Raw genomic sequence first — 23,973 nt, 5'->3', positions numbered from 1 at the left:
ACAAAATTGGCGCACGCAAAACGTACATTCCGTATTGGCATTTATCGATGCATAAATAAATTGGAATTCGAAAACAAGTTTTAGGTATACAAAAATAGCGATGACCTCTTTTGTGAAAATCAATCCGAGACATATAGAGACATAACCGGCACAACTACAAATTTCAGTACGTGTTCAGTGTTGGCTATGTAGCTGCCAAATAAACTGACAATAAATCAACTTTGAGAAGTTTTAATGATGAAATTTGAATAATTTGCTGAGCACAAGTGCAATTTTCATTAAATGAAAACTATATATGCAAACGAAAGTGTGGTGTACTTTGCTCACAGTACAAGTATAGTTTTGTGACTTTGGTTTCATTTGTTTGGTCCCATTGGTATTTTCAACGATAGTTTTGTTGATGAATGTTGAGAGAAAGAGTAAAATGTTTGTTTGCAAATGTGATGGTGGCTGCCATAAAATATGCACGATAACGAACGGATTCTTGTACAAATTGCCAATTAAATATGAATAAAATGATGTTTGCATGAATAAAACTCCGATTCATTATACGGTATGCGTTCAAAATGGCCATTATTTTTGTGTGTATGCCATTAATGACAAAAGAGGATTGAGTTCATCATATTTTATTTTTGTCGATGCTAATTGTGTTGAAATTCCGAAACGAAATAAAATCTCATTATATGGGTATTTTTGCGCCAATATATATCTTTGTGCTGCTTTGGATGGCATGTTGAAGCTCTGCCAACAGAACGACGACGATGTGATTTCAAACATGTTTGTATCCAAACAAAAGACCAAATCAACTCTCTTCGAATATGATGAAAATAAACGTCAAAATTGTTTAACTTTTCCGATCGTTTTATGCAATAGAGTTGTTTACATTGCCGCAATCTAAAATAACAATAAAGCATAAAGATGGCCCCTTGTGTATGCTCTGATTGAGAGATGATTACTGCGATGTTAACAAAATATTTATTTTATTTCTTTATTTTTCTGTATTTTGTCGAAAATATTTCTGCTCGTTTTAAGATTCGTATATATCGTTGAATTTCCGGAAAATTCTGGCAGATTTCACCTAAGTACATAAACAAAAGAAACGAACCGAGCGGGGGGGAAAAGCGTCGAAGAAAACTTGGAATTTGCCAACATATTGGATGATATTTGGCTCCCACTTTAAAAATGAAGGAGATTACATTCCACTATAAGCTTTTGCTTCGAAACTAACACAAGATGAAAACAAATAAAACCTTTTTTTCAAGTGGATCAAACTCGATCTTGCTTTCGCTCTGTTCAGAATGAAAATCGTCGGAATGCGTACTGTTTGTACTGATGCCGTTGTTGTAGCCGTATTCTCATATGATTCATTCTCTGCATATTTTTCGATTTTTTTCTTCTTTCGTTTCAAATGTGCTTGCCATTGCGTTTGTTTTTAGCAAAAATTGGTTTCGAACATGTTGTATATGTGTGTGTTTGTATTTTTCGTTACTTGGCTTTGTTGATTCAAGCAAAATGCTTGTGAGATTAGAATTTGTAACACGAAAAAGGAATTTGTGCCATGAACCAACCCAATTTTCTTTTGAAAATGCGCATTCCAGCCGTCTTTCATATATTGCTATAGTTTTTGTTTTATTTTGCCTCATCTTGCTTTGGTAGTTGGTGCTTTTCACTTTCATTTCACTTTGGCCTAGAGTCTGTTTGTCCTTGTGTGCATATACAAACATACGCATTCCATTCGACGAGCATCCCACATCCGCACACATCTGTGTATGAATGTGTAATTCGCATGAGGAAAACGGTAATTGAGCCTACTGAAGCGTGGCAAAAGTGCAAGATATATGAGCTGTTTTAAAACAGCTGCGAAAATTGAAATATTAAAATAAGCACAAAATGAGAAAGAGACACACTCAACATCGAAATGGTAAACCAGAATCGGAACAGCGAACGGGGACATGACCTGAAAATTCGAATTGGATACCATTACATAACTAACGAACAAACAAACAACATGTACACACACAAACAAAAAAAACATACTCTCAAATCGCACACAGCACATTTTTATGGCTTCAAGCGCATCCGTACTATTATACATCATGTGTGTACCCTATACCGATTGCGATTGTATATTTTTTTTACTTGCTAAAATGGCCCATTTTCTCGCGAGCATTCAATGGCATAATTTTTAATACCCCTATGCTTCTTTAACTTTCACAAAAATGCTCTCTGTCACTCTCTCTCTCTCGTTCGCACAAACGCATACACATTGTACACCGAAATGGATGGTGTATAATGGCTTGTCTTATGTGTGCTATGAAAATCTAATGACTTTCGACTACATTACCATAAATATTTGCGCATTGCAAACGGATTAGAATTGTAAATGCTGTCGCTTCAACCAGGTTCATAGCATCGCATTTTTTGTGTGTCTCTTTCGTTTCGTTCTCTCGCGTTTTCATCATCCGCTTGTGTGAGTCATGTTCGCTTTCAAAGCATATGAAGATTTATGCGAATATGTGCGTTTCAGTTGTGAAACTAGAATCGTCACCGGAAATGGAAAAGAAATTATGCTGACACAATGGTAATTTACTCTTTACGATTCTCTATTTTTTCCCCATACACACAGAGAGAAAGAGAGAGAAAAAAGCCATTTTTTATGTCGAGCATTGAAAAAAGAATTTTTTTGAGGACAAGTGCTTACGTTACTCTCTCCCTCGCTTCACAGTGGGTCTTTTTGTTTGCCGCTTTTTTAATCGTTCAATTGTACTGAATCAAATGAATGCTATTATTTAACAGCATCATGAATGGAACCGAAATTCAAATTCAAATGAGTTGTACGCCTGGTTTTTACGGGGAATTACTGCTGATTCTATTATAAAAAATATGAACAATTTTCTATTTCGTTACTTTCTCGCGTTTTCCTCGTGTGTATGTGTGTTGCTTCGCGCAAATCGTGGCCAATGTAATAGTTACAAACCTATTCGCCGATGATTTACGGTCGAAATACACATCTGGTGGAATGTAGCTCGGAAATATTCGTTGAAGAAAAACCAGAACGAAAGAAACGGTTTTGCAAAAAAAACACTTATTCAAATAATTATTCATAATTATTTGATACAGCTCGTGGCATTCGGGGAAATAAAAAAAAAATGATGAACAATTCGAAAACGGAATGAGGTCATTTTTTAAAGCGCCCGAAAACAATGAACAGAGCACATAACGTGCAAAATTTACGATTCATTATAAATAAAATGAAGAAGATTTTTTGGGTGGATAAAAATAAAAACAGAAGATTCATCGTAACATTCACACTGGAGCGATATACTTATTTGCTTGTCAAAGGCCATCGTCATTCTCACAGTGAGAATCTCACTTTTCAGTTATTTTGTGCGATAAAGTATTTTCATTTCTTCATCGGCATGAAACCGCCTGTTCATCTATTTTGTATGTGTATTGCTGCTTCTCAGAGCAGCTAGCTGCGTCTGCCATTTGCACACGCGCTGGATTTTATTACAAATGAAACAATCCAAATGAATTTAATGTTCGCGAAAGTTTTTGGCAACTTAAAAATTAAAAACTATTATCTGTGCGTTGTTCCGCACTCGTAGGGTAAGTGTATGCGTAAGGCACATCATGCCATGACCTTTAATTTAATTGAATCTCTCACACTTTTTCCACACGTTCCGTAGAGACCCATTGCCAGCACCGAAAACCAAATGAGAACAGCTTTACGCCAAAATTATAAACCATTTGGATGATAAAATGAAAATTACTTTTGCACAGTGTCAAAACACTTTATCATCAACAACAATACCAACAACAAAACAACAAAATGAACAAACATAAAATTTTATTCGTGCTGTGTGTTATTGTAATGTTTTTCGTATTTGGATTTTTCGGGCATGGCCGGTTTAATGGCCACGAAATACAGTAACAATCGCATTCTAATTGAAGACTCGCCTGAGACCACTTCCACTCATACTACAAAACAATTTCAAGATTTTTATGCAATTTTTTTTTCCTTTTTTTCGCTTTCAACTGTTTAATGGGCAACCCATCAAAAACTAGCTGAATAGAGAATAGAGCGAATGGAAGAATGCTTTTTGGAATGGTCCATATGGAATTTGAAGTTTCTGCGATGTACATCATCACGAAACCATCACGAAAACCACACTGAATTCTCGGGTTTTTCTTTATCTCCCTGTCGATCTCTGTCGCATTCTCGGCGAATTTATTAAATGCGTTTTTGCTTGCGAAGCAGATTGACTACCGCCATTGGATAATAAATCCATTTGTATACCTTGATGGCTCACCGAAAATATGCGTGCAATGTTTGCAGTATGTCATTGTGTGGCTATAACAAAAATGTGTTGACAATTTTTATTATCTGCTATTTTATTCAGCGTTTGTGAAAGAATCCAACAAACATTTAACTTTCATTTCGGCAATCGTTTGTTAGTGTGTGCGAATTGTGTAAATGTAAACATATCGTTGCTTTGTTACATAAGCATAATGTTGCCAAAACGAATTTTGTTCACGATAATGTCGCAAATGCCGAGTGTGTTTTTCATATGCATTATTTCGCATGAGAGTATTTGCATAACAAATGATGCTAATACGGAAAAGCATTTTGTTCAGAAGATGAACACGAATCAAAATGTACAAACAAAAATCCATTTTACCGCCGCAGCTACCATCACCACCGCCAACTCTGCCGTGCTCTGCCGCCATCGTTTGCTTTTTATCTCACACACGTACATAATCTAGAGAATCGGAAAAACTCGAGAAAACGTTTCTTTTTTTAAAAAAAAAGAAGAGAAGATAATGATAGGATTTTATTTCACTAAAGGCAATCTCACTATGTCTTTCACCACATCGCACCGGTGTAAAAAAAATTGTGAAACAAGCGAAAAAATCCCATTGCGTTTTATGTGCGCTGGTGAAAGTGTGTGTTATTTGAAGAGCAAGCAACATCTTATTTTGTTACTTTGTTCAGAATGGCCGCTTTGTGGATTGGTTGCATAAATGGATGCGTATGGGTGTGTATGTGTGTGTGAAAAAATCAGTCTGCCAGCAAAATCACATATCGCACAAAAACAGAGAGTAGTTTATATCTGTGTATGACGAAGAGGAAATGACGGAAATGAGAAAAGCGACCAGTTTCTCTGTGAATATGACGCGCTATGAAAGTTTAAAGTTAGTAGCACTAGCCTGAAGATTCTTTTGCTTTCTATCTCACTCCGGCACATCGAGTCCATTACCATTTGTGTGTGTATGTATCGTTGCTAAAAAGCCATCAAGCCTTAAACAAGTGTACATATTTTAGATGGGTAAATGTGAAAAGCAGACAGCCTCGCACATAAACACCAATGGAATTTTCATGCACAGAACGACCAACCACTAAAAATTCAAAGAGAAAAAGAAGAAGAGAGAGAAAAAAATCGTCAAAACAACACAACATCAACAACATAGAGAATTGGTCTTTGTCGGTCGGTTTTTCGGTCGAATTATTCGTACTAATGCATGCATTTACTGAAATCATGCCCAAAAGTTTTTCGATGTTAAGCATGAGATAGAGGAGCAAAAGTGAGTAACATACCAGAGAAAAGAGATGCGAAAATGCTCAAAACTCTTTGTACTTATCGATTTCAAAGTGATAAAAGTCTCAAGAGTCGCATTTCAAATTCCTAACGATCACTTAACTAAAATGCGACCACTGCAACGAATGCGACCACACAAAACAAATCTCCTTTTCACCTCCTTATCCACCCTTCATTCCCGCCAACTCCTTTCAAAAAACATGAACTGAAAAGTTTTCCATTTTTCGACCAAATCTTAATTTATGCTTTTATGACAATGAACACACTTTTCGTTCATTGATAAAATCTCATACATTTGAAATGGATATTTTTCAACTGGAAAACCGAAGAGCCGCACGAGAAACATTCTGAGAAGATTGTAATTTTAAAAATGCATTTTTTCTAGGTTTTTTTATTTTGTAAACTGTTCTCTTTGTCAACAACTTCTACAGACTCCGAAAACTTTGAAGGACCCCAAACACAAACGTATATATTCATTGAAAATGAGATACAATGGCGTCTTATGTATTAAATAATAAAATTGCATTGCTCTTTTAAAAGTAAAGTCTGATGTTGTTTGATATGGTGTGTGGTTAATGTCAAAAATTGTTTCCAACTATATAAGAGAGACGCTGAATGTTTGTGATATGAATGCCGATGCCAATCACAATTGAGTTTTAGATTGTGTTTCGCTTTGTTATTATCATCGTCGCCATCTTCCTTCATAATGAATGTAAATTATTCCGTTCTAAAAACGAAGAAACCCCGATTCGAGCCTATCCCAAATGATTTTCACGCTCTCATAAGATTGTCGAAATGAATCAGAAAACAACGCCTTCCGCAAAAAAAGGAAAACAACGACTCATTTTAGTTTTGAATTGCAGTTAATGGCTATAACTTTTTTTTGTCTTCCTTTTTCAGTTCGCTTTCCTGGGAACTGTTATGCAACGAACAGAACTAAGGAGATCAGTGTGTCCGTCTCATAAATATTTCGGTTAAATTGAAGTGATTCCGTTGAATTGTTTTTCGGCTTTTTTTTCTCATTTTCGGTAGCTCGATTCGTTGTCATATTGCAGTATATGGCAGTATATGTATGTGCCATGGATACATATTCTTAGTTACAATACAATTTCACTTTATTGGAACCATTGAAATTGAAACAATTGGCATTTATTCTACTGGCGCCTTCTTCCGGTAATATAATATACGTTGTGTTAAAAACATTGAGACATCCATGCAGATCATTCAATTACGTAAATTTTCGCAGGGCCACCGAACGAACGTGTGAATCACGGATAATGGCATTTCTTGGATAGACGTGTTTTCTTCGAACAGTTTTTTTCTTCTTGTTTCACAGAAAATGACAGTAATTTCCCTTTTATGACACAAAGTAACGGAAACAATTTGCATGTGAGAGAAATTATTTTAAGACATTCTGGCACTAATTCCAAGCATTTCCCTACCACCACTACGACTGAAGCCATCCCATTCGAATGGTGATGGTACAAGTGAAATTAAGCCCATTTCAGAGTAAACGATAATTGGGTTTTCGAATTTGCACACACATATCTTTCCGCATTACTTTCATGCGCTGCAGTAAAATACACAATAGAATTTGCCGTTTTTTTTTTGAAAATCACGTAATTAAAAAGTTATAGCGAAATTTGTCTACTACTTAAATGTGTATAAGATCATCGAAGCATTGTGAATCCGATCCGATTTATACATATCGACACACACAAAAGCGTTAAGAGTTTGTGTCTCTCCCTGCCATTCACACTATAAGTTTCTTTTGGTTCTTTTCATTTCTCGTGTGCATTTGGTGGTGTTGCTATTGAATTTCCGATTTGAGCAGCGTAAATCCAATTAAATATTGTAATGGCATGTGACAAACTCATTCACCAAAACACCAAACGGGGTTCGAAAACAGAAACAAACAGAGTGTGTGTGTGTTGAAATTCTTTGGTGCCGCCGTTACAAACAGTTGAAAATGAGTTCGGTGCAAAAGACTACATAAGATTTAAAACTTAAGTGTCATGCCATAAAGGATCCTTTACCATTGCTTTTTTTGTTGTTCCAAATACAAAAGGGAAAGAGAACCCAGCGCTTGGCTGACACAAGGCGACAGAATGAGATACAAACACAATGAGAAAAAAAAAAGATTTCTTGACAACATTTCGATGATGATGAAAGTGTGTGTAGTGTGCAAGTAGTGAGTTTAAGAGAGTTTCTTCGTTCTTATGCGTTGTCCTTTGTCTTTGTGTTTTGGATCGTAAAAAGCTCATAAAACCCCTTATTACATAAACGCGTCATGTTGTTATCCTCTTATAAGAAACTCATTCTCTTTCGTTCAGCTTTCAATACAACGCTACGTCAAGAAATTCGGCTGTTGTGTAGCTGAATGTTGTATAGCTTCACAACTATATTGCGTGTTGTGCATGAATGTACCATGTTCAACTCTGATTTAATAATAAATGGGGCTTTAGCTTTGCTGCGCGCATTTTGGGTTTGACAGTCAACGAATGCGACATCATATCGAAAATAAGATTGACTCCGACCTATGTTTTTGCCATATATAGATTCGTTCGGCTTCAAGCGTTTCGGTAACAACGTCTACATAGGCGAATGCAATACATACATCATAGTTTAATACAATTGCCCGTATTGTTGCGAATATTTTGTCTATGTTTCATTCGATGGGCTTTTGTTTTCTAATAAATAAAAAAGACGTTCCGCTTGTTCGTTTTTCAGAGCAAACACTTCACTTACCTCACACTCTGTCAGCCGGAAGCCATTGTGTTTGTGTGCATTGTACCCGGAGAGACAAGAAGTATTAATAATTTCGTCAAATGTTGTGCAAAATCTCCCACATTAAAATTGAAACACACACACACAGTTTGATCAAAATAGCACGAATTTTATTAATGTCTGCCGATTTGTTCGCCGTTAAAACAATGCAGATTATGTTTAATGCATGAAATTAACGGTGTTTAACATGAAAATCGGCGCTTAAACAGATTTTCTTAATGGAATTTTGGTGTGTGCATGTGCGCGCGAACACAAACATTTGCCAATGAAGTGCCTTCAAAATAGCATCACTTTTCGGAGGGTATTGAGTGCGACAGAAAAACTGAACACGATACAAATGTGATCAGCAGCAACATCATCATCAGCAGCAATGTCGTTAAGATATTCACGGTTAGATTCATTGGGAGTGAAACGTGCGTAATTAAAAGAAACGCCCTTTGAACGCTCTTTCGGTTTAAATTATGAAATTTTTATCGCATTTCAAATTTTTTGTTGAAACATTAAGCTCGTTTTGGTAAAATTGCCGCGTGTATAAGTTGATGAAGACAGGAAAAAAATGGCATAATAAAGGCGACGCTTCGTTGGTCGGCAAATAGACAGAGAGAGAAGAAGAGAAAGAGAAACCATGGACCACACTTTGTATGAAATGTGAGTGAGTTTTCACTTGTGAAAGACTGAAAGAATAAGAAACCTCGCGCACTTCACCATACACAAATCGACCCATTAGATCAGGAAAGTAAAAATAATATGACTTTTAAGTTTTCTTGTGAAATATGAAAGACCATTATTTTTGAACAAGTTTCACTCTCTGTCTCTCTATTTGATTTCATTCTATGTGGTTGTTTTTGGGCAAAAAGTTTGGTGTTTTTCTTCCATCAGTGTGGAGTGCATTGATGCCATGGCACTACTCCATTTGAAGTTCTCTATCAAACAAAACTTTTGCTTATGCCAAAGTGTCAGAACAAAAGAATTGGCAAAGAAACTTTCATTCGCCATTTTTTCGCATCTTTTTTCCCCTCTTTTCTTGTGTCTTTGTCGCCGATCATTTTTTTTTTTGTCTCTACGTCTTTTTGAATTTTCTTCGAAATGCTGCCAGAAACACGGTGATGGCTTTCAAGCCTAGGCGACAAAACAATGCAATGCATAAGGGTAGCATCCAAACCAAACGAAGCGACCAACGAAAAAAAAAAAAAATAACGAGAGAATGGTGAAAAATTGCATTTGTTATGAAAAGCGTTGAAACGAAAATTAACGTCACAAACAATTCAAAAAGAATGGCAAAAGACAAACAAACAACTCCTTGTGGACTCATACAAAATAATCATCATTAGGTGGCTGGAGTTTGTTCTGACGTAGATGAGAAAGACACATAACGCATATCGTACATCACTTGCAAAAGGCGCGACATTTTTCATTTATTCAATATTCATGAGCAGTATATATATTTTTTTGCGACTCTAATGTCGGAATTGTCGCAGAAATGCGCTTTTTCTTCATGCGAACACATTTTCCCTAGCATTTTCCCGTCGGATCAATTTTGCAACTTTTTCACTTTTAAGCGAATGGAATGAAAAGTGAGAGAGAGACAACAAATCGAAGTTGAAATTGACAATTGTTTTTAATCAAGCAAACGGGTTACAAAGTCAAGACATCCACCAAACAAGTTGAAAATTTAATTCCCCATTCGCAATCTATTGTCTTTTTCTGTTGTTCACTTCTTTATGCATTCAATTATGGAATATTTGGATCACATACTTTCCTTATTTGGCGTCTTATACACAGGAAAAAAAGAAAATCCATTCACTTGTTTTTCCGGACGAATCTTTTTCCGTCCCTTTGCTTATTAATTTGGATTCGCTTCTTGTGATGGCCATTCACGAAGTGATAGCGGAAAATGGAGACGAGAATATAAATACATGCTCCAAATACGTCGGAAAAATTGGTTTAAGATATAGACAAGCAACTGAAGCATTGAAAGCAACGGACGGATGATTGCTTCGTAGCTATTCTTTTCCCAATCTCTTTTTTATCCGGTGTACGGTGTTTTTTTCTCTACCCCTTCTTCTTCGTTCTCTCTCTCTCTCTTTTCCCTATTTCTCTGTTCGTCTTGGATTTTCCACTTCAATACGATTTGTCTGGACTTTTTGTCGCTAATGCTTCTAACGAAAGAATTTCGATTGCAATATCGTTGAGGGAATGCAAGTTTTTATGGAAAATAACGTCTTAAAATGAAATGCACACAAACACGAACACTAGCAGAGGGAGGAAGCACAACGTCTGCTCTATTCCATTTTATTCAACTATGGATACGAATACTTCAGACGACCGAACATGAAATACTACACTTTGATGGATTTAATCCGAGAATCAGAATCTAATTAGATCGCAACTACATTTGATAAATGTGGTTGCTCTGTTTAGTTCTCTCCCATTACGATATATAGTTTCGTTCTCTGCATCGAAAGTTGTTCAATTAAAATGCCATAAAAGTTTGTTAAAATTTCCAAATTCATCAAACATCTGATTGTGTTTGTTCGAATTCCGATTTGGAATTCGATGGTAAATCAAACGATATACAAATTGTATATTCGAACAAAGTATCACAATTTAACAAGAAAATATCAGCACACATACTCAACTCAAATATAAATAAAATGATTTAAGTAAATAGCATCGAAAATGTCAAAATCAATAGCAAACATCAAAGAGTAAATAGATTAAATATTGGCAATAATACAGGTACCGAGTACAAATGTTAGAATTGAATTTATGACAGCATTTACAGTTTATGACGTCGAAAAAACATTTTATTTACTGTTTCTTAGTAACGATTACTTTGTATTGAATTTTATATTTAAGTGACTTACATCCCTAAGCACATATTTCCAACGAATATTTTTCATTTTAATCAAAATTCTTCGTCATCTTCTCGTTGGAACTACTTACTTAGTGACTCCTTAAAACAAAACAAAAATTACCAAAATTGTATTCCATGAATATTCAAAATATCTGGACGGAAGAAAATGTAGGGAGAAAATGCAATTCAAAAAAAAAAAAAAAATAAAAAAATAAGCCGAAGCAAACATTTGCAGTATCCGTATTATTTTCGATGCATCTACGGAATGCCACAATAACTCCGCACAAATCGGTTGCCAAAAAATGTTTGTGTACACAAAAACATCGTACTTGTTCAACAGGCAATCGATAGCGTTCGTTCGTTGTTTGTGTGCTCTTTATTTTTCTTTGTTTGGTTCTACATGTATCATGTTCAAAACTAGTTGCGATTACTTGTGTACTAGTTAACATTATTCTATGCGGAGCGGGTTGTGTTTAATTTGTTGAAGAGGATTAAATTCCATCAAGTGTATATCATTTCGTTGTAGAATATGGCTCATGTTTCATTTGAAACCATTGTAAATTGTATATGCCACAAAATAATAATAACATCAAAGCATCGTTTTCTCCATACAAAATACTATTTAATAATAATGAAATATCAGATGAGAAATGAGATTGGTGCATTCACTGGTTACCAACGCTTAAAATTTGAATTTAATATAATTCTCGCTTTGAAAGTTTAAATGACAGATGCGAAACATTATATGGAGGAATGTATAAAATGAACGAAAATTGAGAGCGATGTGAAATATGCGTTACCTTGACGTCAGGTTTGTGAGATTTTTTTCCCTCTCATGTCATCTTCTCTTTCCCACCCGCCTCTTCCTCACTATTTTCATTCATATTTTTTGATGTCGTAACCGAAGCGATACCTTCCTTTTACAATTTGCACACAAAACATTTCCTCTAATGAATCCATACAACGAACGGGACTGTGATTGCATTTCCAAATAGAATAGATGTGTTTTTTTTCTCTCGTGTTTGTTGTTGTATACGCTTTCAAAATTTGCCCCAACAAAAGAGGGATGAAAGTGGATTTATTCGAATGAAAACTGTCGGTTGTTATGGCAGCGTTCATTTGCAAACTGTATTGCAATGCTTCAAAGTAGTCAATGTTTGGCCAACATGTGCAAAAAATTTGAAGATCCAAAAAAGAGGGAGAGAGAGAGACAGAAATCCGACAACTCGAAATATTTTCATTGGCATCACAGCTGTGTGCATATTACGAGTTTAGTGTTGCAAGATATTCGATGTGCATGTGTAGTGCAACAATTTCTGACTCATGCGTCCATTTAAAATTCAAATACCATTTCTATTTAATAAATACACACTCTCGATTTTGGCTTGGATACAACAAAACTACATTTTGAATACAATGCATTTCCATTGTCGTTTGTACGATATTTACTGAAATAAATTCCCATTGCCTAAAACCCGAAATACCAACCGATATATATTTTATTTATGTGATGTGCATTAGTGTTTATTATTAACAATGAAAAGTAGGTGGAAAGAGAGAGAGAGAGAGAGAGAGAGAGAGAGAGAGAGAGAGAGAGGGACAAAGGGTGGCTATCGAATGGGTGAATGCGATACACATCCCCATAGAAAGAGCTTAGCAAGCATCGATTTACCGGTGAAAATGTATTTTCCATTGGGCATCGACCATATTTACATAATAAATTGCTAGTCGTTTCCATATATTATGCAATTGTTGATTACTTCAGCCAAATACAATTCGACCACGTTGAATATGGATACTTGACGTGCGATTCTAAATTGTTGTGATCTCTGCGTTCTCGGATCATGTACACCGAAGAATATTCGTATGGATACAGAGAGCGATCCATTTAAAATATAATTTGCACTAAGAGCCGGAGCCAGAGAGATTTTCATCACTTCAAAGTATACAATTTTCGTGAAGAGGTGACCAAATGGCAACGAACAACATGTATATTAGTATAACAAAAAACCAGTTTTGTTATAATAATAATGAACACATATAGATTATAGAAGCTTGTTCGGAATAAGCTCGGGTTTTTGTTTCCATTATTAATAAAGCCTGAACAAACTAAAATCTGTTGTTCTCTCGCAATCGAAAGTTGGATGGCAACCCGAGCGCACAATGTTTTCAATAGAAGTTTTTCAACAATAGAAAAAGCTGTGGCTAACAAAATCCTCTCGATGGCAGTTATACCATTATTGCAACAATCGAAAAGTGCTTGATGTGTTCAATTTTGGATGCATGTGAATTTTGCATAGCAAAATATTGAAATTAAATAAAATGCTATTAAGCTTATTTACCTATTTTGAGCTGGTTGTTTTTGGTTGCACTTCTCGACAGATGAATAGCTATTGAATCGTTAATTTTCTTCAGTAAATTTAATTTGCAAAATATTTTGTTTGTGCTCCTTTAAATTACCCATTCATTTTTTTTGAAATTCTCTTTACAGGAAAGTGTACCGGAAAGCAATTAGTTTGCGCGATGGCAATTCAAGCGGAACAAATGGAAATGTACTACTTCGCGATGACAGTACTGGTCCATTGGCTATGAATTCACACACCATTTCAGCAGACGAGGTAAGAGGCAAATTGTATTATTGAAATTCTCGATATAGTTTTTTTTTTGTTGCAGCACAATTTTGGGTCATTCGAATAGAATACGAGAAATTAAGCAACAAATGGACCATTGAAATTTCCATTGCACTCACTTTAAATCGCTTTGAATATAGCTGGGTTTCTTTTTGTTTGTTTGGCCATATAGAAACAACATACTCTCTTTTCTATTACATATAGAAAGAAGAAAAAAATATGCACACAAAACTAATTTGGCTTTGGCACTAGCTGTTTAACTGACCATTTCGAATTCGGAATTTTTGGAAAATAGTAACGCAAGTAAATTTAATTGGGTGCTTGATTTGGATTGTAACATTGTTATATATTTGAAATTGCACTGACGCAAATCCAAAAAAAAAACGAACAAACATGGCTATTGTTAAGCTATAAAGCTATATAATCACAAAGACAGCGCAACGTGTTATTTCCATTCCAATCGTACCGAATTCAATGTGAAAACGTTTTTTTCTGGTTGAAATTAGCCACACAAAAAAATCATGCACACAAAAATGCGCATTCTTTTACATTTCAAGCATACACAAGTAAATAACTTGTTTTTAATAGCTAGAAACCTGAAATGTTTCTTGCAATATTCAACGACGTCGACGCAACACAGCAACGGGGATAAAAAAAGCGGCGACAGGAGTGCACATCTTTGTGATGATGTTGAATAAAACGTACATAGAAATAAACCTAATAATATCATGTATACACGAGATAGAAGAACGATTCAGCATTTTTTTGACAAAGAAGATTGTTTTTAATGCAAGTTTTGATTCTTTCACCCGTTTTTGACGGAGGATTTTTTTTCTTCATTCGTCGTAATGCCAAATGAACAATTACTTCAAATGTTGGATGCATGTAATCGAGAGAGGGGGGAGAGAGAAAGAAACATCAACGACGACAGAGAAATTGCACTCAAATTGCACACGTACTGAACTCATAATAACAATAATGCCGTGTTATGAACATCAATCGCGCTGCTGGCATGTGCACATGTAATTGTGTGTGCAAGCACATACGCGATACATTCATTCTTATGCTCGTTTGCCATACTTTTTTCGGCAATTTTTTTTTACGTTTAGACCAGAAAAAGAGTGCGCCGATAAGAGAAAACGAACAAACAAAAAAATGCGATGCAGCAAATGAACAATAATAATAGCGATGAGTGAGAAAGAGTGAGAAAAAAAAAATTTGAAATACAACGTAGAATCAAAGTGGAACTGGCCATTCACGTTGCGTACTACATGCGCTAAGCCTTAATTTTTTTTTGCGTTTTTTCGGTCGCTCACATATTCGTGTGTTTGCAATCTCTAGTCAACGCTAGGCGTTTAGTGTTAGTGATTCTTATGTGTTTGCAAGGCAAAAATTTCGGCAGTTAGGTCGTGAATTCTCTCTGTACACACACACTCTCTGGAATTGCTATACATATGTGTACATTTGGTGTATTTAAAAAGAGAAGACAACAACGCTAGCGGTTACTGGCCCCGGTCAATGACCAAAAAACGAATATAAACAAACCATCTATGATGCCTCGGTTCTTTTGAGCACACGGCATGTATGGCTCCTTTGTGGTATGCAGCCACTTTGAATCTTTCGTTCATGATTATGATTGTTGGTTCCATGCAATTTACGAAGATTTTACAAACGCAAACAACACTATTATTACGATTTTTACATATAACCGTTCCATGTCATGCATTTTTCGGTTCTTCGTTTGTAATAATATTATTAAAATATCACTGAATAACGCAAAATTGCATGTAATTTAAAAGCATTTCATTTAAGAAATCGTGCCTCTTTAATTACTTTAGAATTAATTACATTTTTTTTCCATTTTGCAATTCATAAGAGCATTTCAAGCGGAATCATATTCAAAATGACTTATGCAACGTGCATTTGTTTGTGTGTGTCGCCGATTTTTTAAATAGCAGTCAAAGAGCCCAAGTCGTTCTTTTTAGTAAGCATTGCGACTGTCTTCTGTTTTGAACGGGTTGCCGACTGTTGATTGTTGATACTTGGAGACAAGCGACAAAAAATATATAGAACTGTCTCTAATTTATAATAAAAAAACATACACGAGGATGTATACAAAGGAAAAAAGAACCAACGTCGTACGACTCTTGGGTTCACAGCATGCCATTTCCTCCCGACCAAAATGAAATAGACAAAAACTAGTCTACTTTTTGAGTGCATGTCAAGTGAAATGAGTATTTCAATGGAAATTACACTTTTTTCCATTCTGTCGCTCACTTTGTGAAAGTTACAGTTTTGCATATCTCTCAAGATTTGTGCGAGAATGAAGGAATATATATAGTGTGTGCGAGTGATTGTGCACAACTGCATTTGTAGAATCATTCTTTTTAAATTTTTTTCGGGCTGTGGCAGCAAACCACTTGGTCTTCCGGAGTCTCATCATCATCATCATTTGCATTGGAAACTAAAAGATATATGTTGTACATTCAACTCATGCACTGAGTGACATTCGAGGAAATTACTTTCGAATTTTGCATTTATCCAGATTAAAGAGATGTGCATGTACGTCTGTTTCTATTCCATTTTTTTCTACAAATGTGGTGCTCCTTTTCATCGCCGTCCCGCCCGATCGCTTACACAATGAGACAAATATACTATATTATGGCAGCACAGAGCATACACACACACACCCAGTGCCACAATGTATATACATTTCGACGCGTCGGATGACAGCAAATCAAGACGTGAACGAACATATCCGCTATACTTCGGCACAAAATGATCCAATTGACAAGGATTCAGTTTGAATGCCAAAGTGCATGTATAAAATGCACGATTTGTATTTTTGGTTTTCGTCACGACCATTCACTTTGCCGTTTCACATGAATTGTTCGCTGGCAGTCAGGCTTCTTTTTCTGTTTCTCTCGATTCGATTCGTTGTATCCCATGCACAATGCACAAAATTCGGAATGGAGCCAAACAGAGCAATCAAGTGTAAAATTGATATTTTTTTCCTCTTTCGTCTGACGCCGAAAAGTTTGTTGTAATATTGTCACATTCCTTTGCATAAGTCGGAAATCATCTAGAGATCGTGGAGCGAGCAAAAAAAATTCGAGTAAACATTTGATACTCGAGCAAAAAACTCGTATTCCTCAATTGTAAATGTCAATTTTCTTTTTTATAACATATATAAAATTGTTTGAAACGCAAAGAAATTGTAATAATTGTGCGCAATTCGTATTCAACAAATGAAATGTGCAAGCGAAATTAAAACACGTGTTGAAAACTCCCAACGAATTTGAAATGCCATCCATAATTGGAAAATGCTACATTGTGTGACACAAAAGGAGATGGGGCAAATCACCATCATTGACTAAAACAAACCGGCCATTCTTCACTCTTCTTAATGCTCTCTCTCGCTCTCTGGGTTGCGCATCGGAAAAGTAAATTGAAGGGAAAAATAATTCAACAGCTCGTTAAGTCGTACAAAGTCAGCGATTATTCAGCAAGTAATTAGTATTTGATTTGTGTGCATGTTTCGTTTTCCATTGGCATTGACACGGCCAACGATCACCACATGATTTTATCATTCGATGCACGTCGCGTCCATATTATTGCTGCACATTGACGAAACATGTGTATCCAACAATATAATTACACTTCACCCACTTTATCATTTTTCGCCTTTCCTATGTTGTCCAATTTAATCGTTCTCGGTTTGGTTTGATTGTCATTTTTACCGAGAAAAAATAACCCAAAGATTATCCTGTCCGATCCAATCTCATGCGCTATTTTTATCAATTTACGATGATATTGTTTGCAATTTGGGCGATCTCATTAAACTGACACCACCCATTTTTTTCTCTCGATTTTGTTTCGATTAAAACAATCGATCGGTGGGATTTTGCCAATACGTGTGCCTTTAGTAGTTGCCTTTCGGATTTTCAATTTCAAATGTATATATCTATAAAAAAAAGTTAACAAAACCAGCCACTGTAAATTAATTTTTATCTTGAATTGACAATATCATGGACATTAATTGGTAAATCGATATAAAATATGCAAAAATATATCATTAATTATCACATATTATGCAGTGGAATTTTGTTTTCCGAAAAAAGCAACAAACACACATATAATAATTATAGCACCGATGGCAAATATGGTCACCGAAAAAGTGTATATTCAATTTGTCAAAAAAAAAAAAAAAAATGTGGCCAAACAAAACATTTTTTTCAAGTTTTCAAAAAGAATATACGCGCTTGTTTCGAATGAGCATGTAATAGCCTCGTGACGCCAATTAACAGACCGATACAAAAAAAACTCCACAACAGACATGAATTATGTTCGTTTCATGTGACACTTTATCGGCCATAGTGGAGTGAACTGTCGATTATGCGTTAAAATCAACGTTCATTTTTTATCTCTTTCGGTCGCTTGTTCGCTGGATGGAGATATATTGTAACGACGTTGCTATTTGATTTTTCCCATTTTTTATTTCGATAATATCGGTGCCAAAAATGGCATTGTCTGTCGTTGTCTCGCTCTCGTTCATTTATTTGGCATAAATAATAAATTCTGTAACGGTTAACGTTCGCGAGTATGTTTTACGTCGCGCCATACAGACTCGTAGACACACCGTATACACATCGAAATGAACGAATTCCATTCCGCCAGCATATGGCAAACCGCAATTATTCTCGTATCAACCGTTGCCATAGATCCTTCACACACATTTCCTATAACTCGCAAATATTCATTCATTATTTCTCTTTCGCTCTCGTTTCAGTGTCCTATCTTTTTCTCTGACTCTATTCAATGGCTGTTTTCCGAGGTGAATTTAATTAAAATTCGAGACAACATGGAATTTCCCGTTATTTGTGAATTTCAACCCGAGTGTGTGTGTGTGTGAATGCGCGCATATATTTGATAGTGGGCGTGTGTGTATATGTTTGTGTTTTTCCTGCCGAATTTCACAGTTGAGGAGCTTCAGGATATGTGGCAGAGACGGTGGCGAAAATTCAATTTGCAATGTGAATCATGTTTGACGAAACAAACAAAAACATTGCAAATAACTATAGACTGTTTGAAGATTTTCTACCCATCACCGATAAAGTCGAATGGGGCCCTGTGAATGGAATGGCTTTTGTATTGCTCAGTTAACAGCACATCGTTGTTTGTATATGCTTTTGACCGCATCCGTGGATATGTTAGCCAATCTCATTCAATATTTTGTACCGAGCTTCCATCACCTTTTTTAATTTCCTCGTCTATTTTTCCTTGGCATGTGTGTTCAGTTGAGTGCAGCGTATCTTTATTATGGTCCATCATTTATTCAGTTGAAGATCCAATCAAATACACCCTCACTTCAAGCGTTTCACTTGTTTTTTTACGCTGCATCTTTTTCGCTGGCGCCCACAAAAAATAGAAATAAATTATTTGACTTTGCAATGTAAACTTCCCGTTCTGCCACCAAAAGCATCAAGCATATTCCGTTGTTGATCGGATGTAAAAACATTTCCCATGCTCAGACACTAAATCATTACGAAAATGAAAACGAATTTTAGTTCAATCGATATGGCGGATAGATAGTGAGATGAGAGGAAATATTGGAATGAGAAAAGAACGTGGGCCAGCGGATATAACGGTAGCATCAGTGGCAGCAGAGCGAGAAAAAGAAACAATGATAGATAAAAGATATGGTCGCATTGTTCTCAATGCAAATTGTTTGGATTTTATGCCCCCGTCGGGTTTTTTTTTTCTACATTTGCCGAGCACAATCGATAATCTGATGAACCGTTGTTATTCCGGTAGCTTTTTGTTCATTTGTGTCGAATAGCAATAACCGTTTTGCTGTGCACATTACTCAAATTGATAGAGACAGAATGAAATAGCGAAAAAACCGAGCGGGAGAGAGACGAAAAAACCATTGCGCATTGATTGAATGGGAAATCGAAGTCAATGCTGGGAATTTTGTCGATTTTGAAAGACTCATTACCGGAAAAGCGCTTGTAAATCCAAAATTCGAATCTCCCGAAACAAATGTTCAATTCAACAACACAAAAAAAACACACAGCTTCACATTGATTCGTTTACGAATTTCAGCAAGATAAGATTTAGCAATTGGAGCAGCACAAGAAAAATATAACTTTGTGCAGGCAAATGAAAAAGACATTGTCGGTGTAAGTGTATGTGAGCTTCCGCGTTGGCATTTTGCTAAGTGTGTACGAATTTCAGTTCAGAAAATGCACACACACGTACCATCATCATTTCGTGTGCTTTACGAGCATGAGATGACGATAACCGAGCAAATCATACGAAATGTCTTTCTGCAACATTAACAGAGGAAAGCAATATCGAGAAAGATATAGAAATCAAACGACCGAAAGCTAGATTCATTCAATGGGAACGGGTCCAGAACAATGATTTCGTCTTACATGTGAATGTGTGTGTGTGTGTCTAAATGTAAAAAAAAGTGCAATTCCGTAATTTACGGCTAAACTACACGCATCCGAATTACAAATAGAGCAGAACCAACAAACACTTTGTTGTTTTTGCAGCTACTATTGCCTGGGTAAGAATATCGAAGTTTCTACGTTTAAAATGGCAAAATACCGAGAGAGAGAGAGAGAGAGAGAGAGAGAGAGAGAGAGAGAAAATCCATGCATTGAAAAATCGTCGAAAGTAAAACCCGAAGATGAATTCGTTAAGGGGCAAATGATGAGTGTAAATGATGAAACAAGCATGTGAAAACGTATGCATATGAGATATTTCTTTTGGTCTAAATAAAGTTATTCAAAGATTCTATGCTCTTGATAACAAAACACCACCTCGGGCCCAATAATTTAACATCAAAATTTACTGCATTTTATCATTCTATTGATTTTCGCTTTTCGAACACATATTCGCACATATAAATATCGTCTAAATTCACATATCATAACGTTATCTTTGCCGGAGAAATACCATCACGAAATGGTTTTGCCAGAAACATTTCGTGCAGCTTGATAAAACTATTTATAGTATGTGTTTCTTTTTCATTTTATTCGATGTACCTTCTGCCATACATCATTGAGACAGAGAATGATAGGGCTGAATCATGTTCGAACATCATTTTACTAGAAAAGCATTAGTTTTGTTTCACTTGAGATCGGAAAACGAATGTATGTGTTTGTGCTTCATTTCATTTGGCTCATGCATATAGTATATCTTGAGTAATGTTCATTCCCTTTTTTAATGTTTGCACGGGAATAGTGTGTGTATTTGTATTTCTATTTTGTGCCTGGGCACTGAAGAAGAGATCAAACATGAGAATATTACCATCTGTTTTATTACCTTTTGCATACGTTTTCACCCAGTTTTGATGACAGCCATCCATGTGAACGCACATTGTTATCATCATCATCATGCATTAGGATTTTTGCGCCGATGTAGCAAAACAATTTAGTGAAATGAAAGGGGCACTATTTTAGTCAACACACAAACAGCATAATATTGATACACACACACAACATAAGCAAATGGGAACACTTTATCGAATCACCATTATCGTGCATCCGGATCGCATAAATGGATTTGGTGTGCTCTCTCGAACGAAAATTCACTCGAAATCATTAGGAAATGTTTTGCTTCACAACTAGGCAATAATAATCGACGTAAGCGGTCGTTTGAGTGAAGTGAAATTAAAACCGACCTCCGGACGGAAATAGGAATGCGGGATTTTACTTTCATTTTCTTCGTCGTCTTTTTGTGCCATTGATTTGATACGAAATATTATGAATTGTGTGTAACATCCAATCAAAGTATTGCAGAGACCTGGTAACCAGGCCATTTCGATTTGAACGATTTGAATCATATATATGATTAGATTCGAATTGAATTGATATTTTCTTCATTCGATTTTCCCGATGACATTTTCTTTTGAATTTGAATCACTGATAACACACATTCAACCATTCTCATCATCTTAAACCGACAAATTACGGTCGTCTAAAATGAGTAAAAATACACCATAATCATTTGGCGAAGGATTACGGTGTAGCGTGGCTTTTCAAAGACATTCGATGTGTGCGATAAAAAAGAATCGTCAATTCGATTTCAAAACATAAAAGCCATTTGCCATTCGAGAAGAGAGAAACTATTAAGACCGTCAATTGCAAAACGTGTTGGCGTTTATCATGAACATTTTTTTCCCAAGAATTTGTTACGGCTTGAATCATTTTGTCTCTTTCGACTTCTCTCTCTCTCTCTCTCTCACTCTATCACTGTATCTCTTTCTGTAATGCGATCGATTTTTCGGTCATCAACATCAAATTATAAAGAATAAGGTACATATTCATAGCGTTGTCAAAGTGTCACTTGCATCCAATTTCTTCAATCAAATTGTGGTTACCCTCCGAAATTGACACAGCATTCCAAAGACGACAACTAAATCCATTCGGTGAATTCAAGCCTCTATATCAAATAACAATTACCTTTTTCATACATGAAAAAAAAAAAAAATGACAGAGAATTAGTGAGATGAGAAAAAAAGGTTCGCAAAGTAAAAGTTTCCAACGAAAAAGAAAAAGCGCTGGTCACTGAAGGTTATGACTACACATCGTCGACCTTTGGGTTTAGCCTGCATTTTTCTATCTACAATTTCACCATGAAACGCAATTTCCCATCAAAGTAATAAACCTGAATACACCTCCCGCACCAACACAGACACCATTTTAATGACAATGATGATAAAAGCTTTTAGTTAACCATCGACTGCGTCAAAATGTTTAGTAGAAAAGTGCAAATAATTCGATTGATGCGTGCACCAAACAAAACTGAACATCATGCACATGGTCAAAAATGATGAACAAATGTTGATTGATCAAACAATCATTTTTGATTGTAGCCTGTCATTCACACGATTGCATCGCATTTGAACATTTTTTGACCCATCCAATAAATTTCAAAACAACAATAACCACACGAACGTGCTACGCTCAAAGTTTGTTTGGAAGACATTCCTACAAACGAACGCATGAAATCAAGACGAGCATTTTAAGCGAAAATTCGTGTGATTTTCAAACAAACAAAATAATAAACAAGTGGCATCAGTGCGAAAACAACATGATTCCATTTCATGTCAAATACCATTAAATCGAATAAGAAATGTCTAAACATCGAAATCATTGTTGTCGGAACATGTTTGGTGCACTCGATTTTGGATTTGATGCAGAAGATAGAGTAAAATAGCAAAGCGAGAGATAGTGAATTTCAATGGCTCGCCCGTTAAATGCTATGGTGTCGTTGGTGTGTTCGTTGTGCACAATTCGAGCATCAAATTTTCAATCGATAATCGAGAGTAAACCCAAAGTAAAACATGTGTTGATAGTTCGCAACGATTTTTTTTTCTCTGTTGCAGTGGATTTTAAGAAGCGATACACTGACATCGTTTGCTCACTTCATTAGTGAGAAAAATGGTGATATGTAACACTTGCTTCATTATTATTCAATGCTGTGCACGATGCAGCATCTTTTCTGTCAAGGCGTATAAAGTATCTTCGATGTTGGTGTTACTGCTGATCAATATGCAGTCTGTTGACGACAGCATCAGCATTACAATAGAGAATAGACAACAACAAAAAAAGTCGCGCGTTTAGCAAAGACAATGAAGATGAAGAACGTATACACGATAGAGAAAACATTAAACGGGTGTTAAGTAAAGAAAATGTGTGTCAAATCAACAATGGAAACACATCGATTTGTGTTGGGTTGCTGCATGAAAAATACATTAAGTGAAACATGATGGAAGAAAAAATCCCGAACTATATAAAGGTCACACTCGGGACCGATTTAAATTGAATAAGCCGAGAGTTTGGATTCTTTTTTATCAAACTTCGAGCATTTTCTATTCATCACACAATTACCTGTCTTTCATTCATTTTGAAATTGTGATTTCACGGCCACTTCTCTTTTCCTATCGCTGTGTGGATGAGTGGATGAAGACTTGAGTGTCTCGAACGGATGTTGTCACATGTTGCACTGTTTATGCCCCAGCGAATTCAAAGGCTCACACTTCCTTTGAGTTTAACAGCTTTTCTCCCCTGCCTCGTGCACAAAT

The 23,973-nt window shown here is 35.9% G+C and overlaps 1 protein-coding gene across 7 annotated transcripts in view; it reads left to right on the top strand.

Moving 5' to 3' along the window:
* The window catches only part of LOC116343180 (probable serine/threonine-protein kinase DDB_G0282963), a 95,074-nt gene that overhangs the window by 54,659 nt on the left and 16,442 nt on the right, over positions 1 to 23,973 (top strand). For 6 of the 7 annotated variants that reach the window (XM_031771106.1, XM_031771105.1, XM_031771103.1 and 3 more), the window contains 2 exons: positions 13,736 to 13,862; positions 18,664 to 18,708. In XM_031771106.1, the coding sequence (XP_031626966.1) occupies positions 13,736 to 13,862; positions 18,664 to 18,708 (172 nt within the window). The remainder of the gene's footprint in view (positions 1 to 13,735; positions 13,863 to 18,663; positions 18,709 to 23,973) is intronic. The other variant, XM_031771109.1, reaches the window with a different exon arrangement.

This window comes from Contarinia nasturtii, unplaced genomic scaffold (assembly GCF_009176525.2).
Source record: "Contarinia nasturtii isolate CC-2019 unplaced genomic scaffold, AAFC_CNas_1.1 Cnas_scaffold_993, whole genome shotgun sequence".
NCBI classification, from domain to species: Eukaryota; Metazoa; Arthropoda; class Insecta; order Diptera; family Cecidomyiidae; genus Contarinia; species Contarinia nasturtii.
Note: the sequence above shows the minus strand (reverse complement) of the source record. Positions and strands in the feature narration are given on the sequence as shown.